This window comes from Jaculus jaculus, chromosome 18, assembly GCF_020740685.1.
Source record: "Jaculus jaculus isolate mJacJac1 chromosome 18, mJacJac1.mat.Y.cur, whole genome shotgun sequence".
Classification (NCBI taxonomy): Eukaryota; Metazoa; Chordata; class Mammalia; order Rodentia; family Dipodidae; genus Jaculus; species Jaculus jaculus.
Window position 1 is genome coordinate 34,120,362 of NC_059119.1, and position 14,695 is coordinate 34,135,056.

Genomic DNA, 14,695 nt, shown 5'->3' on the forward strand with positions numbered 1-14,695 from the left:
CATCATTTTCCCCTGCCATCATGGAACTTCCCCTCAAGCCTGTAAGCCAAACTAAATCTCTTTTTTCCCAGAAGCTGCTCTTGGTTGGGTGATTCCTACCAGCAATGCAAACCAGACTGCAACACGTGTCCTTTTTCATATATAGTTCATTCATTGATTTAGGCATTAGATCACAGGTTAGGATAGCTACAGAAAATCAGACAAAATTAATTAAGAGCAAAGTATACCTGACAGCTTTCAGGGAACTAACTGCCTTTTGTTGGGCTCTAACATGGGCAAGTTGCTTGGGGAAAAGGTGTAGTCAAATGTCACTGGAGATTACTTTCAAGTAAATGCTAATAAATAAGCATATTATAATCTTATAATCCCCCAAAATTCAGAAAGAAATGAGTTTTCACACTCATCTGTAGAAAGAGATGGTTATATGTGAGAAGCTGTCCAAGGAAGTTATAGAAATAATCACTGAGACTCAACTACTCCCACAGGAGCTAAAAGCAAATACAAAAACCATTTGAAAGTAACGACCGGGCTGGAGAGATAGCTTAATGGTTAAGGCGCTTGCAGCTAGAGTTCGTATGCAGTGGCTGGAGGCCCATCCTCTCTTTATCTGGCTCTTTCTTTCTCACTCTCAAATAAATAAATAATTTTTTGTTGTTGTTTTTTGTTTTTTTGAGGTAGGGTCTCACTTTAGCTCAGGCTGACCTGGAATTCTCTATGTAGTCTCAGGGTGGCCTTGAACTTACAGTGATCCTCCTACCTCTGCCTCCCGAGTGCTGGGATTAAAGGTGTGCACCACCACGCCCAGCAATAATAAATGAATTTTTAAGTAATGATAAATACAGTCTTTATCCTCTATGGTACAAGAAACCAATAACAAGCCCATCTCTGTGACACCTAGCTAATAAGACATTATTCAAGTTGGGTGTCACAACTGTGACAAATTTTTCTATGTTTTTCATTGTCATTTATTACTTTGATCACTGGCTAACCCTAACCTCCATCCCAAGATAACAGCAGCAAATTTGAAAGGTTCGCATCTGAAACACCAGCGCCCTCTTCTGACATTTCTGTGCTAGTGCATGCCACACTACCAAAGTGAAAAATCTCCTTATAGGTGTAAATGAATGACTTCAGGCAACAGATTCTAAATTATTTTGTTATTTGCAAATCATCAAATAAATCTAAATTCATCCCAATAAAAATATGAAAGATGGACTGGAGAGATGGCTTAGCAGTTAAGGTTTTTGCCTGCAAAGCCTGAGGACCCAGTACTCATGTAAGCCAAATGCATATAGTGGCTCATACGTTTGGAGTTCGTTTGCAGTGGTTAGAGGTCCTGAAGCACACACGTGTACTCTCTGTCTCAAATGATAAATAATTGACTAATATAAAGTAATTAAAAAATATATGAAAGATAGGCTGATGAGATGGCTCAGCAATTAAAAGTGCTTGCTTACAATTCACCGGTACCCATGTTAAATCAGATGCACAAAGTAGTACATGTGTCTGGAGTTCATTTGCAGCAGCAAGAGGCCCTGGCACAACCATTTTTATACCTTCTGTCCCTCTCAATCTCACTCATAAATAATTTTAAAAAATTAAATAAATGAAAGAACAAATGGTCTTTAAAAATTATGTTATCAATCTAAAAAAATGTTCTACGTCACTAGTCATCAGGGAAATGCAGATTAAAACTACATTGGGATTCCATCTCACTCCTGTCAGATTGGCCACCATCATGAAAACAAATGATCATAAATGTTGGCGGGGATGTGGAAAAGGAGGAACCCTTCTACACTGCTGGTGGGAATGCAATCTGGTCCAGCCATTGTGGAAATCAGTGTGGAGGTTCCTAAAACAGCTAAAGATTGATCTACCATATGACCCAGCTATAGCACTCCTAGGCATATATCCAAAGGAAATATCTCATTTCCTTAGAAGTACATGCTCAACCATGTTTATTGCTGCTCAATTTATAATAGCTGGGAAATGGAGCCAGCCTAGATGTCCCTCAACTGATGAGTGGATAATGAAGATGTGGCACATTTATACAATGGAGTTCTACTCAGCGGTAAAGAAAAATGAAGTTATGAAATTTGCAGAAAAATGGATGGATCTGGAAAGGATTATACTAAGTGAGGTAACCCAGGCCCAGAAAGCCAAGTGCCACATGTTCTCTCTCATATGTGGATCCTAGCTACAGATGATTGGGCTTCTGCATGGGATTGAAAATACTTAGTAGCAGAGGCCAGTAAGTTAACAAGGAGACATATAGGGAAGAGAAAGGAAAGGAGGAGAGTACTTAATAGGTTGATATTGTATATATGTAAGTACAATGATTGTTATGGGGAGGTAATATGAAGGAGAATGGAATTTCAAAGGAGAAAGTGGGGGGGGAGGGAATTAACATGGGATTTTTTTATAATCATGGAAAATGCTAATAAAAATTAAAAAAAAATTATGCTATCACTGGGAGACAGAGGGAGAAGGATTGCTGTGAGTTCAAGGCCATCCTGACACTACACAGTGACTTCCAAGTCAGCCTGGGCTAGAGGGAGATCCTACCTCAAGAAAAAAATTATACTATCAAGTGCTTGATTGCAAAGCCTGATTGCCTGGGTTCGATCTCCCAGTGCTTCTGTCAAGCCAGATAAACAAAGGGGCACATGCATCTAAAGTTTGTCTGCAGTGGCGCAAGGCCCTGGCACATCCATGTTCATTGTCTCTGTGTCTGCCTCACTCTGTTTCAATCTCAATCTCTTTCTTTCTTTATCTCTCTCTCTCTAGTAAATAAAAAAAATTTTAAAATATTATGCTATTAGAGCCAGGCATGGTGGCACATGCCTTTAATCCCAGCACTTGGAAGGCAAAGGTAGGAGAATCACTTTGAGTTGAGGCCAGCCTAAGACTACAGAGTGAGTTGCAGGTCAGCCTAGGCTAGAGTGAGATCCTACCTAGAAAACAAACAAACAAACAATGCTATCAGAGATGGAGAAATAGTTCAGCTGATAAAGGACCTGAGCCTGGATCCCCAGTGCCTGTAAAAGCTAGGTGTGGAGGTGTGCACCTACACCTGCAATCCCAGCGCTCAAGAGGGGGAGGCAGGTCGATTCCAGGCACTTGCAGGATAGCTGGTCTAGCAGAATCAGGGAGCTCCAGGTTCAGTGAGAGACCCTGCCTCATGCAAAAAAAAAAAAAAAACAAAACCAAACTATGTCCTTACTGATCTACTGTCTGATTGCTTGGTAGGGGGGCTGTATCACGTTTATCTCTTTTGGGGGAAAAGGGCGTTTCAAGGCAGTTTTCACCGCGCCTGGCTCACAGGCTTATTATCTTTAAGAAGCAGATGTACTTACTTGTTCCTTTCTGAATTACCTACTTCACTAAGGTCTTCTAAAATATGAAGACAATAAATCCAAACAACATCACCAATTCTTCATCTTTCATCATTAAAAGATGATGGTGAGTGGCTGAAGAGATAGCTTAGCAGTTAAGGTACTTGCTTGCGAAGCCTAAGGATGCAGGTTTCATTCCCCAGTACCCACATGAACCAGATGCACAAGGTAGAAAATTCATCTGGAGTTCATCTTCAGTGACTGGAGGCCCTGGAGCACCCATTCTCTCTCTTTCAAATAAATAAATAAAATATTTTTTTAAAAAAAGATGAGAATTTGTCTAGAAGCTGGGCATTACATTGCTATAATCCCAGCACTTGGGGGTTGGAGGCAATGGGATCAGAAGTTCACTGCTATCCTTGGCTACATGATAAATTTTGAGACTAGCCTGAGCTACAGAATAACCTGTCTAAAACAACAGAAAAAACATGGGCTGGAGAAATACCTTAACAGTTAAGGCACTTGCTTGTGAAGCCTAAGGACTCATGTTTGACCTTCCAGATCCCATGCAAGCCAGACACACAAGGTGACACAAGCATACAAGGTCGCACATGTGCACGAGATGGCGTATGCGTCTGGAGTTCGGTTGCAATGGCTGGAAGCCCTGACACAGCAATTCTCTCCCTCCCCCATCCATAATTAATATATATATATATATATATATATATGCCTGATGTAGTAGCTCACACCTATCCACCCAGCACTATGGTGGCTGAGGATCACAATGAGTTTGAGGCCAGCCTGGGCTACAGAGGGTGAGTTCCATGAGCTACAGCGAGACCTGCCTCAAACAAACAGGAGCTGGAGAGCTAGCTCAATGGATGAAGTCCTTGTACTGAGAAGGGAGACACACACGAGGAATTCTGGGGAAAATGGACAGCTACACTAGCTGAACTGGCAAGCTCCAGTACAAGTAAGAGACCCAGACTTGGTAAATAAAGTGAAGGGTTATTGAGCAAAGCACCCCAAGTCTATCTTTGGCCTCCATGCACCCACACAAGTGAGCATACACATGCATACACAACACATACACATGCCTGGGACTGAGTATTCTGACCTGAAATTGTATGTCTTAAGAATTCTTAAAATAGTAACTCTATTTTCAAATTGGATAGGAAGACATATTGTCTAATGCTTTGTAGTTCAAAACAAGATTTATCTTAAACATTTATAGAGGGCACTGTTGCCCACTTAAAGTTATTAACATCATAGCCAGGTGTGGTGGCACACACCTTTAATCTCACCTGGGAGGCAGAGGTAGGAACACTGCTATGAGCTCAAGTCCTCCCTGAGAATCATAGTGAATTCCAGGTCAACTTGACATAGAGTGAAACCCCACCTCAAAAAACCAATAATGATGGTGATGATGACGATGATATTAACATCATAAAAAAAAAAATCAAGGACATTTTCCACATAGTCTAAACTCATGGTCACTTAGCTTACTATCATTCATGATGGTTTACCATGCATTAGAATTAAAGCTTTTAAAGCTATCACATTTGTCTTGTAGCTATCCTTTCATCTGAATATAGTTTGAAATGCAGACATAGATTAAATCCAAGCATTAAAAAGTAAGTCTGAGCTGGGGAAATAGTTCAGTGGATGAAACTCGTGTGCCAGCCTGAGCACCAGAGGTCAGCTCTCTAGCACTAAGGCCATGCCATCCTGAACACATCCCATCCCATGAGATCTCCAGTACCCATATAAATGCCAAACACCACAGCACCATCCCTAATCTCAGCCTTCCTATGGAGATATGGAACACAGAGAAAAGAATCATGGAAGCTCACAGGCAAGTAAGCCTAACACATTCATAGCAATGAACAAGAGACACTGCCTCAAAGTAGAAGGCAGCGCTGTCCTTTGACTTCCCTGTGACTAAAACAGTATCAAGGAATGAACCTCACATGAATCCCCAAAATCTTTTACCTCTGTCTGTAAGATGGCAGCCCGTTGTTCCTTAGCAGTTAAGGACTCCTTCAGCACCTCAATATGTTGCTTACTGTCAGAGAACTGGTTTGTAAGAGTTTCCAGCTTTGTCTGTAAGGCAAGTAACTCTGTGTCCTTTCTGGACAACTCCTGCTTCACCTGGCCAATCTGGAAAAGAAAACAAAATGCTGTAAGTGAGAAAGAAATGAAACTACTACCCCTGACAGGGACCCCTGGCCAACTGAAGTCGTAATGTAAGAGAGAGAAATTGGCTAGGCAGTTTAGGGTGACAGTGAAAAGGGACAGGAGAAAGCTAGGTCCTTTTAGGCAGTTTCAGTTAGAGACTAAGGTCCAGAGAGAACCAGGAGATGTCACCCCTCATGATACCTCGCACTGACACAAGAACATAACTCTTGGCAGAAATGGAGCTTGTGTCTAATAAGTCTAACCTACAGCACCCCCTGCTGTCCGCAGTCCAGCATGCCACCTAGACAGCCAGCCCAAACAGGCTGGCCCAGGCCGGCTGGCTCTGGGATCCACCCTCCAAATCTACAAACCAATCAGGTCTTCCCCCTGCCTGCCTATAAAAGCTGCTATCTTCTTCCTGCTGCTAGCTCTGCTTGGTTCGGCCTGCCTCTCTTCCCTCCCTGCACAGGCACAGGGATGCAGGTGAGTCTGGCTTCCTCATCCAGCGCTGGCTGGGTTGAGGGGCACAGCATAAGACAGTTTCTTGGGCTGGGAGAACTTTTCTGCTTGCCTCTGCCTTATGGTTTGGGGGTAACTTCTCACTTTGATTTTCCTCTGGTCTCTGCATCTACCACAAGCCTATTTCCCTGACACCGCATGCGTGCTCTCACTAACTCCAGGCCTGCTACCTGTGTCGTTTCCTTAAACTCGGGGTATTCGTGAGCGTAGCCCTCTTCATTACTCATTTCTCCTCTAAATTTCTTGGTCTCTGATTTGAAATTTTCCCTCTTATTCTTCCTTCAGCCTCACTACTTGCTCTCTTAACTTCCTCCATAGGAAATCACACAGCAGATGCCATGTGTGTTCCTTCTAAATCTTACACAAGCTCCTAACTTATACCCTCAATGTGCTTGTGACTCTACTCCAGTCTTTCCTTGAAAGCCTCAGTTTCTCTTAAATGGGCTTTATGAGCTAGCAGCTCCACTCCAGTTTTTCCCTAAAAATCTCAATTTTTCTTAAAAGAAACCTTATAAACGATGCAGTGTTTCCACATGACAGTTTCCTACTTCCCATGTGTTTATGACTCTGCTCGCCTTCCTGCTTAAATACCAATCTCCCTTAAATGAACTCCACAATTTGTGATTTCCCCTCAATAAACTTAGTAATTCATAATCCATCCTCATTTAGTCCATCTTATTCTTTCTTAAAAAGTAGAACAGAATCCAAACTTGGGGTTTATAAACTTGGGGACCCCTCCTGGACCCCCAAATCCTGCATCAACATAACCCCCAAAGTGAATAGCTTTCTCTTGGTTAAACATGCAATTATCCTAGATCCTGGGGAGAAAAACTAGGGCATTAGGCTTAGATTGGGCAGGTCAGAAAAGTCAAAAGATCTGGCCTTTCCTTATCTCTGCCCCTTAGGGAGTCTCCCACTCCCTTCTGAGAAGGCCCTTCCTAGAGAATTGACATCTATGGGAAGATTGCCCTTTTCCAGAAACTCCAGACACATGACACCACGACTAGACTGGATAAATCAGCCACCCATCCTTGAGGATCATTAAAAAAAAAAAAAAAAAAAAAACAGCCTGAGCTTGAGGTGGGCTTCTCAAATCCCCTCTGCCTCCCTGAATGAGAACTCTGCCTTCCTTCCTTCTCTAACATTCTGAGCTTAAGTTCCCCCTCTCTTAAAGCTCTCCCTACTAGAAGTCTGAGCTATAATAAAGTATCTCTGAACTTTATCCTCTGGTCTGTGGACTTCATTTGTCAAATGCATAAGATAAGAATCTGGAAACAACCCCAACTTACTAGTGCATTGGAGTCTATTAGTGCACTGGCAAAGAACCCCAAAATTCCTGTATCAATAAGATACGACACTAAATGCAACATTAATTTTCCAATAGGGTAAGGCTAGGGGGTGGGGTATATATACAGCAGTGGTAAAGCACATGCCTGAGTTCCTAAGTTTACTCCAGTGTGAGAAGAAAAAGAGGGAGGGGGGAAGGAGACTTTTAGGTAGATGACAAAAGTCAGTGGAAGTTAGACAGGAAGGGAGCGAGAGAGAAGAGAAATGAATATAAATTCATCTTTTTGTACCATGTAATATTGGATGACTCACCAAAAAAAACCAACTTATTGAACAAATAGAGAAATTTCTAAGTTTTTGTTTAATTTAATTTTATTTGTTTTTTTGAGGTAGAGTCTCACTGTAGCCCAGGCAACCTGAAATTTACTATGTAGTCTCAGGGTGGCCTCCATCTAACAGTGATCCTCCTACCTCTGCCTCCAGAGTGCTGAGATAAAGGGAGTGTGCCACCAGGTCCAGCTTTATTATTTATTTATTTATAAGTTTTGTTTTTGTTTTGTTTGTTTGTTTGTTTTGTTTTTCAAGGTAGGGTCTTGCTCTAGCCCAGGCTGACCTGGAATTTACTATGTACGTACTCTCAGGGTGGCCTTAAACTCTTGGCAATCCTCCTACCTCTGCCTCCTAAGTGCTGGGATTAAAGGCGTGTGCCACCAAGCTTGGAAGGTTTTTTGTTGTTGTTGTTGTTTTGTTTTGTTTTTTGAGGAAGGGTCTCAGGCTAGCCCAGGCTGACCTAGAATTCTCTATGTAGTCTCAGGCTGGCCTCGAACTCACAGCAATCTTCCTACCTCTGCCTCCCAAATGCTGGGATTAAAGGTGTACACCACCATGCCCAGCATAGTTTTCATTTATTGAAAATCACTGGGAAAAAAAATAGAAAGGAAACAAATTTCAGTTTGGCAGTAATAACCACCTAAACAACACTGCAGTGATAAACTAGCTCCCTACGCCAGGTCTCTCCTGACCACAATGGCTCAAAGGTGAGAGGAATACAGATGTAGCGCAGAAGTTGGAAAAAGGAAACCTCCTAAGTTCTACTATAAACTCAAACCTCTGTGCTATGCATCTTTCCTCTGAATTGTTATTTTTTTTCCCTATCGCAAGCAAAGGTTTCACAAAATCTTCATCTTAGAAAAATGTTAATATATTAATGAGGCAAGTTCTTTTAAAAAGTTCATAAAACTTTGAAGGGTTGTGTGCACAGTGGCATTTGAAGCTCATTACTCTGAAGGGTAATCCATGAATCAATCGGTGCAATTCACCCTCCACACAAGTTTTTGTTCATCAAATACTAATTGTTACAACATCTCCTTTACATTTCTATTGTTCCTAAGAATTAAAAAAAAAACAAAAACACTTTTGTTCTTTATTTGTGAGAGAGGCAGACAGAAAGAGAGAGAGAGAATGGACGTCCCAGGGCCTCCAGCTGCTGCAAACAAAGTGCAGATACATGCACCACCTTGTGCATCTGGCTTACGTGGGTCTAGGGGAATCAAACCTGGGCCCTTTGGCTTTTTACAGATTATCACTCATCAATTAAATATTTGTGAGTGTTTATTGTATGCGAAGTACTTGATACACTATTCCTTTACCAACAAACACCATGTATTAGTACACAGACTGCACTACAAATACAAGTGTTGTATAATTAAACACTCAGATGAAATATTCCAAAGTATTACCACTTCCTCGGTAAAGATTTAAGGCTTACAGATTATACGAACTTCTGGCTACTTCCAATCATAGGGTCAGAAGTAAACAGAAGCCAGGCATGCCCATAACTCCAGTGTTAGATATGCTAAGGCAGGGTCAAAAGTTTGAGGTCTTGCCTATATCATGAGGCCCCATCTCAAATATAGAAAATACATATAGTATACATACATATAAAAATCTGAGCTGAGCCTGGTGGTGCATGCCTTTAATCCCAGCACTTGGGAGACAGTGGTAGGAGGATCACCATGAGTTCATAGCCAGCCTAGAACTACAAAGTGAGTGCTAGGTCAGCCTGGACTAGGTTAAGACCCTATCTCAAAAAAAAAAAAAAAAAATCTGTTTGCCTATCATCTGCTTATTAAACAAGCTTCACATAGTGCTATATTAACCTTACAGACTGAGAAAGGGAAGAAAATATTTTAAACAGAAAGTAGTGTTTAGAAGCACAATTTTCTTTAAAGAATAAAAAAGGAGGAAAAAAAAACAACATAAACTGGAAACAAATTAGCACAAAAGTCAGGAGCAACATTAAGCTGAAGTGGCTATGTGTCTTACAGTAACTGTACCTTCTCTTGGCAATATAGAGAAATTATACCAAGCCACCATACTGTTTACAGTTTCAACAAAATAATGCATGAGACAAACTTGCCCTGCTGCCTGACACAACACATAAATGAGTAACCGCAGCTAACTTCCCTAACAGCACACAGTCATACCATAAACCAAATTAGACAGTATCTTAATTTTTTACCTATAATATAATATGAAGTAGTTCATATATAGAAAGCATACCAAATTACCATAATTTTTCTTAAAATATTTTATTTTTTTTGATTTAAGAGAGAGAAAGAGGGAAAGGGAGATAGAGAATGAGCACACCAGGGCCTCCAGCCACTACAAACTCCAGATGTGTGCACCCCCTTGTGCATTTGGCTTACACGGGTCCTGGGAAATTGAATTGGGTCGTTTAGCTTTGCAGGCAAGTGCCTCCACTAAGCCATCTCTCCAGCCCCACAACTTTAGAATTCACTATGTAGTCTCAGGGTGGCCTTGAACTCATGATGATCCTCCTACCTCTGCCTCCCAAGTGCTGGGATTAAATGTCTGCACCACCATGCCTGGCTAATTTTTTAAATATTTACTTATTTACTTGAGAGAAAGAAAGAGACACACAGAGAGAGAGAATGGGCGTGCCAGGGCCTCCAGCCACTGCAAACAAAACTCCATGTACATGAGCCAGCTTGTGTATCTGGCTTCATGTGGGTTCCAGGGAATCAAACCTAGGTACTTTGGCTTTGCAGGCAAGCACCTTAACTGCTAAGCCATCTCTCCAGCCCAACCACAATTATTTCTAATGCTATATGTCAGTCTTAGAACATAATTCTTTCCAGGAGCATTTTTTAAGTATTTTTTATTTATTATAAAGAGAGATAGAATGGGCACACCAGGGCCTCTAGCCACTGCAAATGAACTCCAAAAGCATGTACCACCATGTGCATCTGGCTTACCTGGGATGTGGGGAATCGAACCTTGGTCCTTAGGCCTCACAGGCAAGTGCCTTAACTGCTAAGCCATCTCTCTAGTCTGAGAATTTTTATTTATTTTTATTTACATCTACCTTTGACATTTTGATAAATTTGTGAGTAGACAGCATAGAGCAGACAGTGAAGAACTTAAGTGCAAAATTTCTAGAACCAGATTCTGTGTATAAAATCAAACCTTGCCTCCTACTAGTTGTGGTTTCTTGAGCACCATTGTTTTACCTTTGTTTCTTTATCTATAAATTAGGGTTGATAATTTCAACAAGGTATAAGATGTTCCTAGTATTAAATGCTACTTTTTTATTACTGTTTATTACTATATCTTTTTCTTTGTGTATTTTGTGTGTTTGTTTGTTTGTTTGTTTGTTTGTTTGTTTGTTTGTTTGTTTGTTTCAAGGTAGGGTCTTGCCCTAGCCCAGGCTGACCTGGAATTCACTATGTAGTCTCAGGGTGGCCTTGAACTCATGGCGATCCTCGTACCTCTGCCTCCTGAGTGCTGAGATTAAAGGTGTGTGCCACCAAGCCCAGCTATTACTATATCTTGAAGTGGAATTTTACATTCACTACAACAGAAGGCTGAAACAGACTTATAGTTACTTAACATAGACTCATACCAATGGTAATTTACCAAGTAACTCCAAATAGGTTAATCAAGCTCTATACAGCTGTCCAAAAGAAAACAGTATTTGTTACACAGCCATGTAATATGAAGTTAAAGGACTTCACTCAAAAATTCAAATAAGCTCTAGGTGATAGGCTTAAAGACAGCTGCATATTCCTGAACCTAAGAAGAAAAAAAGCATTCATATAAATCAAGCATATCTAGAAAACAAAGGGTTTTCAAATACCATGTACAGATATGAAGAACTTGAGGAGAAAAGCTCAGTCAGTAAAGTGCAAGCATGATGACCTGAGTGTACCCCTCAGAACCCACTCAGAGAAAATCAAAGAAAACCAGGCATCATGGCACATGCTTGGATTCCCAGCACTGGGTTGTCAGTCAGGAAGATCCCTGAAGATCACTAGCCTTGTCTTGTTAGGGAGCTGCAGGCCAGTGAGAGAGCCTGTGTGAATTCTTAAGCACGTGGGGGAGAGGGGAGTGGCATAACTGTGAAGACGGTTGCCTGCAAAACCCAATAACCCAGGTTAGATTGCCCAGTACTCATGTATAAGCCAGATACACAAGGTGGCACATGGGTTTGGAGTTCATCTGCAGTGGCTAGATGCCCTGGCATGCCCATTCTATCTGCCTCTCTCTCAAATAAATAAATAAAAAGAGAAAAAGGCAGAAAGTGCCTGAGGAATGATGCTCAATGCTGTCCTCTGGCCTCCATGTGCATGCACATACTCGTGAGTGCAAACACCCTTCCCCCAAAGGACAAGTATTGCAGCTTCAAACATAGGAAGACTCAGTATGCACAGTGACACATGGGTCAAATTGGTGGACAGGAGTCAGTTAAAGAGCAGAGCAGGCGGGTTAGTGCTAAGAATAGGCAAAGCTGCCATCCACAGAGAAAGTATAAGCCACCCGGAAGCCAGAGCTGGCAGTGCCCCACTGTGGGATCACCGCACACAAACAAGAAAATCTTACGGCAAAGACCTCAGCCTGAAGGCCGGCTGCTCTCTTTTTCAGCTCCTCCCCTTGAGCCTCTTTCGAACTTAGATCCTCCTTCAGTTGCTCTACCTGTCACGACATTGTTATTTTTTTTCACTCATGTGCCATCTTAGGTCTTCTTATCTGATTGAGTCACAGTGACCCCAAAATTAACAATTTAAATTACATACAACATAACCAAATCTGTTCCACTAATTCACTCCTCAAAGAGACATATAGTGATTTCTCTATTTTCACAAATTTGGGGTTTCTTTTTTATTCTTTTGGGGTTTTTTGTTTTTGTTGTTTGAGGTATTACTGTGTCCAAGCTGACCTGGAATTCACTATGTAGTCACAGGGTGGCCACGAACGCCCATTGATCCCCCAACCTTTGCCTCACGAGTGCTGGGATTGAAGGTATGCAATAAGACTAGAATATATTTGTCAACAAATGGGAAACATAAATATAAATTATCATATGAAATGCATTTTGTCCTCCAGTCAGTTCATAATAACAAAGAGTTGGACAAATTAATACCTGAGCTCTTAAGTTAATCGAAACTTAAAAATAATAACTGATTCTTAAAAATAGTAGTGGCTATTCCAAAGACATGGAAATAATAGTTATGATCTTTTATCATCATTTTTTTTTATTCTTTGAGGTAGGGTTTCACTCTAGTCCAGGCTGACCTGGAATTCACTATGTAGTCTCAGAGTGGCCTCAAACTCACAACGATCCTCCTACCTCTGCCTCCCAAGTGCTGAGATTAAAAGCATGCACCACCACGCCCAGCTAAATTAAAATTTTAACTTGCCTTAAGTAGTTTACAGACTCAAACTAACTGATCCTGGATCTGAGTAAAAGCTAATTAAAATACACACTTAGGAGAAACCTCAGTAGTATCTACCTTATTGTACATACCCATCACATGCACATGGTATCATTTTGAAAAACCCATTTTAAAAAAAAGTTGGGTCAGACTCTTAGCATTTTGGCTTCAAGCACTTTCCAAAAAGAGGTAGTGAACTGGATCTCCCATAAAATGAGAAAAATTTGTCTAAATACAACTATTAAATCACTTCAAAAGTACTGACAGATCCAGGTGTGGCAGTGCACGCCTTTAATCCCAGCACTCGGGAGGCAGAGGTAGGAGGATCAGTGTGAGGCCAACTGAATTCCAGGTCAGTTTGGACTAGAGCAAGACCCTACCTTGAAGAAGAAAACAAAATTTTAAAAAGTACTGATAGAAATGAAAATTAAACTGCAATAATATGTATTTAATCTGATACAAATGGCCTTCTAAATAAAAATATAACTATGACATCAAAATTTCGACTTTTAATTCTGATAAATGTGCATATGAAAAAAGTAGCCAGGTGTGGTAGTGCATGCCTTTAATCCCAGCGCTCGGGAGGCAGAGATAGGAGGACTGCCATGAGTTCGAGGTCACTACATAGTGAATTCAAGGTCAGCCTGGGCTACAGCGAGATCCTACCTGGAGTAGGGGGGAACTTTCCTAAGGTCTGATAAAACAGGAAACAGATCTGTATTATCACTCCAGAGGTGAAATATTCATCCAATTTTTCAAACTTGTACCAACTAAAGTATCACACACCATTACCTTATTTTTCATAAATTTAGAATGGCTCCGATACACTTCCATTTGTTTCATTTCTTCCTCTCGTTCTTCAGTACTCAAAGCCCCATTCGATTTCAGCATCTGAATTTCCTCTTCCAGATCTCGGAGTCCACGTTCCATAGAGGAAATTTTTGAATCCTGAGAGCAATGGAAGTTAGTAAAGTATTTATAAAAACGAAGAGTAGCTGAATAACTAGGTCCTTCAAAACATTAAAGTTAATAAAGATAAATATATAGAAAAATTGCTGCTTAACATTTAGTGTCTTGCTTCTTAAATACATCAATGAGGATGGGGAAATATCTTATTTGGTAAAGTGCTTGCCTATCAAGCTTGAAGACCTCAGTGCAATCCCCAGTTCCCATGTAAATGCCTACTGTAGTGGCTGTAACCCATGCCTGGAGGAGGTGGAGACACGCAGAGCCCTGCAGCTGGCCGGCCAGCCAGTGTAGCCTGGTGAGGAGCTCCAGGCCAATGAGACGCTATCACAGAAAGAGGCGGAACAACGCCTGAAGTCGTTCTATGGCTTCCACATACACATAACGTATGAGCTTTCTACATACACATACCACAAGGTGCACGAAACTGTTAATAATAATAATACATAAATAAATAATAAAATACATCGTTGTATAGCAATTTCCTCATAATTAAAACATTCCATCCTGGAGGGAAGCTAGTTAGAAGTTCCAACTTGAACACAGGCTCATTAAAACTCAGAAATTAAACACCTCACAAGCCTCAGGATGTTCCAGCAATTCAGAAGCCTGGTAACACAGGTAAACGGGGGGTAAGAACCGCGTGGGGAAGAGAGCCTCCAGTGAGGAGCAGCC

At 41.1% G+C, this 14,695-nt stretch overlaps 1 protein-coding gene across 6 annotated transcripts in view; it reads right to left on the bottom strand.

The window, feature by feature from the left end:
• The window catches only part of Erc1 (ELKS/RAB6-interacting/CAST family member 1), a 346,919-nt gene that overhangs the window by 263,325 nt on the left and 68,899 nt on the right, over nt 1-14,695 (bottom strand). For 4 of the 6 annotated variants that reach the window (XM_045137240.1, XM_045137242.1, XM_045137241.1 and 1 more), the window contains exons 5-6: nt 13,847-14,002; nt 5,328-5,495 (exon numbers count right to left, since the gene is read on the bottom strand). In XM_045137240.1, the coding sequence (XP_044993175.1) occupies nt 5,328-5,495; nt 13,847-14,002 (324 nt within the window). Of the gene's footprint in view, nt 1-5,327; nt 5,496-12,230; nt 12,315-13,846; nt 14,003-14,695 lie in introns of all 6 variants that reach the window. The other 2 variants (XM_045137238.1, XM_045137236.1) reach the window with 1 other exon arrangement.